The sequence below is a fragment of the Empidonax traillii genome, unplaced genomic scaffold (assembly GCF_003031625.1).
Source record: "Empidonax traillii isolate 1590-97213 ecotype Southwest subspecies unplaced genomic scaffold, ASM303162v1 scaffold1246:size530596, whole genome shotgun sequence".
NCBI classification, from domain to species: Eukaryota; Metazoa; Chordata; class Aves; order Passeriformes; family Tyrannidae; genus Empidonax; species Empidonax traillii.
This window is the reverse complement of record NW_020956439.1, coordinates 11,481-15,244: the sequence shown is the minus strand read 5'-3', so window position 1 is coordinate 15,244 and position 3,764 is coordinate 11,481. Positions and strand designations below refer to the sequence as shown.

The window sequence follows — 3,764 nt, the reverse complement described above, 5'->3', positions numbered from 1 at the left end:
GGCTGGAGAGTGATTGGTGTGGCTCCTGGTAGTGCAAGAAAGAAGGGGAGATGTGAGGGTGTTGTGGGTGTGTGAGAGGGAGGGATCACAAACTTGCCCTGGAGACAGACACATGTCTCTGCTGGGTGTGAAGCTGATGGGTTGAGTGCTGGTGATCAGTTCCCTCCAGAAGGAAGGATCAGGGTCCTTCTGTGTTGGAAGGCTGTAGGAAGAAGGCAGGTTCCCATGTGACACTGGTGGCAGTGGGATATCAGAGAGGGAAGAAGGGTACTGCTTCTGTCCATGAATCAGCAGTGGGAATCTTTGTCTCTCCCCTTCAAGTCCTGCATCCCTCTGTGGCCTTTTCCAGGAGTGTTTTAGAATGAAAGCTGGGGAGTAACATGCCTGTCTCTGTCTCAGGTTCTGGCAGAGAAATGAACCAAGTGATAACAAGGATGAGGATTGTGTTGCAATACATAGGGATTCAGAAATACCCAACAACTGGAATAATGTCCGATGTTTGATGTATCATCGAATTTGTGAAGGTGCTGCCGTGACTGTGTGATGAAGATACCCTCATCCTTAGTAAAACTGAGAGATGAGCAGTGAGCTGGGACTGGTGCTGGGCTGTGCTGGGAGGGGTGGAGAGCCCTGAGGCCTGCATCTTCACTGTGCTGGGTGGGATAACGGGAGTGGAAGTGATATGACCCTTTGTCCAGCATCCCCAGTGCATGGAGGGGCTGAGGGAACACATGGAGGCTGAGGGTCATCAAAGCAGGTCCTGTGTTCTTGTGTCCTCTTCTCTCTCAGTGGGTCCAGTGGCCACTGGCAGAAAAGACATGGAGTTCTCCAGGAAGAAGACACAGGAATGGAAGACAGATGTCCTAAGTTGCAAGTTCCTTTGTCTGCTTGAGCAGAAGTCTCTGCTTTCTGTTGAGTCACACACAGAATGTCCTGCACTTGCCCTGGTTTTGCTGAACAAATCGTATGCAAGAGAAATACAGTATTAGACCAATGAAAAAAGTCTCTGTGCAGTGTGTGCATATCCCTCTTTCTCTCTTTCCATCTCTAATCTGCAGGAGTATAATCCTTGAATTGTGAAATGGTTTGTGTTGGACAGGACCCTTACAGATCATCTAGTTTCAAGCCCTGGATCTTGAGCAGGGACACCTTCCACTCGAGCAGGTTGCTCAAAGCCCCATCCAGCCTGGCCTTGAACACTTGCAGGGATTGGGCATCCACAGCTCCTCTGGGAAACCTGTGCCAGTGCTTCACCAACGTCACTGTAGAGAATTTCTTCCTGGAATCTAATCTAACCTACCCTCGCTCAGTTTACAGCCATGAACCCTTGTGCCATCACGACACAGCCTTGTGAAAGGTGCCTCTGCAGCCTTGCTGTAAGCCTCCTTTAGGGACTGGAAGGCTTCTCTAAGGTCATGTTGGAGTCTTCTCTTCCCCAGGCTGTACAAATGCCACAACCTGTCTTTAAAGGAGAGGTGCTCCAGCCCTCTGCTTCCAGTCCTTTTACCTCCATCTCCAAGGCTCTCCCTCTGGACTTGCTCCCTTGGGAAAAGCAGTGCACTCTGGGCCTTGAGTGTCACGTGGAGGAAGAAGTTCTCTTCCCAAGTCAGAGCTGATCCCAAGCTCACCTGATGTAGCAGCATTCCTGGAAGGCCCAATCCTCCATGGTCCCTGTAAGGGCATGCCTGCCCAGGCCAGGTCATGCTGCAGAAGAGGCTGCAAGGGGCAGGGCAGGGCTGCTGCTGCACATGAAGTCCCTTCTAGCAGTTCATTGCCTACTGAATTATCTTCATGTCCTGCTGCAGACCATATGCCACCACGGATCTCACTTTTTCTCAACCTCTTCCCCCATCCTGGCCCGTGTGTTCTCACTTTTGTTTGCCCCAGGAAACATCATCTGCCCAGGCTTTCCTGACCAAACAGTGCCATCTCTGCATAGCAAATGCAACTGCAAGTGCAACTCTTGGCTCTGTGACTGTTCTCTAAGGAACTAAAACAAAGGCCATCTCCCCTCTGTTGAAGCAGAGCTGCTGTTAAAGAATAAGAGGACCACCAGGTTAACAGTAATTGGAGAATTAAGAAAAGGCTTCTGAGACAAAGAAATATCAGTCTGAAAACCAAATTTGGAAGAAACAAGGCAATAGAAAGAAAACAGAGAAATGGGAAGGAAGTGGCAGTCGACATCAGGCTGTTCTGCAACTTTGCAGCATCTGTCTGTAAGAGAGCACCCTCACCGTGGATGCCGTGGGTGGCCTGCACTCGTGGCAGTGAGGGCTGCAGCAGGTACAGAGCCACAGCTGCAGTGTGCGTATGTGACCCTGTGCTGTCCCACCGGCCTGTGGGTCAGCGGGCTGTAGGAAGTGGTGTGGATACACACGAACCCTGCGTCTGCAGCAGGAAGTGTGTGAGGCTAGGGCAACTCTGCTTCCAGAAAAGGGCATGTTGTGAGTGGATTTAGCCCTTTGCTAAGAAATACCAACAGCACAGGCATTTTCACACACACACTCCCTCACCAGGAAAGAGCAAGTACCAAAGAAGGAAGGCTAGTACTTCTTGAGTATCTGCATTGGAGATTGTTTGAGCTGGAATGATGCTACTCTTCATCTGTTCCCTTCTGTCTCTTTGTGTTATTATTTGCAATAAATGTCTTCTGATATGTCCTTGCAGGGAAATGATGAAAGTACCCCAATCTCTACTGCTGTAGAGAACCGTCAGGATATGGGGTTTTTTGCACACCAGATTAGAGATTGTGAAGGTTCCTCACCAGTGTGGGCGTTTTCCCTTGTAGTAGGAAGGTTACATTTGTGATCACGTTGGTAATGCGGGCTTTTGGAGAAGAGTGAACTCTGTTTTCACACTAGTGGAGAGAATGAATTCCCAAGGGAGAGTCAGTCCTGGAACTGCAGGTAACCACGTACCCTTCTTTTCTGTCCTCCTGTAGAAGATGGAAGAGGTGGGGGAAATTCAGGGCTGGGATGGATAATGGGCATGGTATGGTGGCTGTCCTCAGAGCAGGAGAAGGGGTCAAGGGCAATGCAATGGATGAGGGGACTGGGGAGTGCCTGGGCTGGGAGAATGACCTTTTTCCTAGAGCCAGGGGGAATGAAACTCCAGGCAGACTATGGTCTGCCATTCTCTTCAGGGTTTTTTCTGTTAATGATGGGACTAAAGTAGTAGAACTGCTATCCTAGTATCACTGCCCTGGTAAAACAGTCTACCTCAAGCTGAGCACAGGTCTCTTCTTCCATCTCTGGTGTCTCTAAGGAAAAGCAAGCAAGGGCTGTCCCAAGAGCTTCTACATGACTGTTTTCCCTTTAGAAACAATTGTTTTCGTGATTGTCTAGTTGTGCAAACACTAAGCTGGAGAGTCGTTCCTTTGGGTGAATGTATGCTGTTGCATAAAGGGGCTTGTGATATAGAGCCAAAATAAAGGTAGCTGAGAGAAAGGAGCTGGAAAGCGAGATGAAGAGGAGAGAGGTACAGAAAGAGCATTTAGTGAAAGACAGGGGTAATGGGGGGTAAAATGAAAATGAGTTTGAGGAGAGAGGATGTCTGACAGCATAAAGGAGGTGTGAAGTTTGGACAGAGTAGAGGCAGGTCTTGTGACAACCAGCAAAACAAAAAAGCAGCTTCAAGGCAGCCCCTGTGTTACTCTGCTCTGTGGGTCTGACCCATGCCTATTGACAGGCAGCAGGACCTGCTTACAGCACCTGTGAGACTCCCCAGTCCTTGGAACAAGGGTACCAGCAGGCTGCTGGGGTACA

The 3,764-nt window shown here is 49.5% G+C and overlaps 1 protein-coding gene across 1 annotated transcript in view; it reads left to right on the top strand.

Moving 5' to 3' along the window:
• The window catches only part of LOC114069352 (C-type lectin domain family 4 member E-like), a 5,977-nt gene extending 4,973 nt beyond the window's left edge, over nucleotides 1-1,004 (top strand). The window contains exon 6 of the mRNA XM_027906079.1: nucleotides 400-1,004. Coding sequence (XP_027761880.1) covers nucleotides 400-544 — 145 coding nt within the window. The 3' untranslated portion in view covers nucleotides 545-1,004. The remainder of the gene's footprint in view (nucleotides 1-399) is intronic.
• Nucleotides 1,005-3,764: the final 2,760 nt, after the last annotated feature.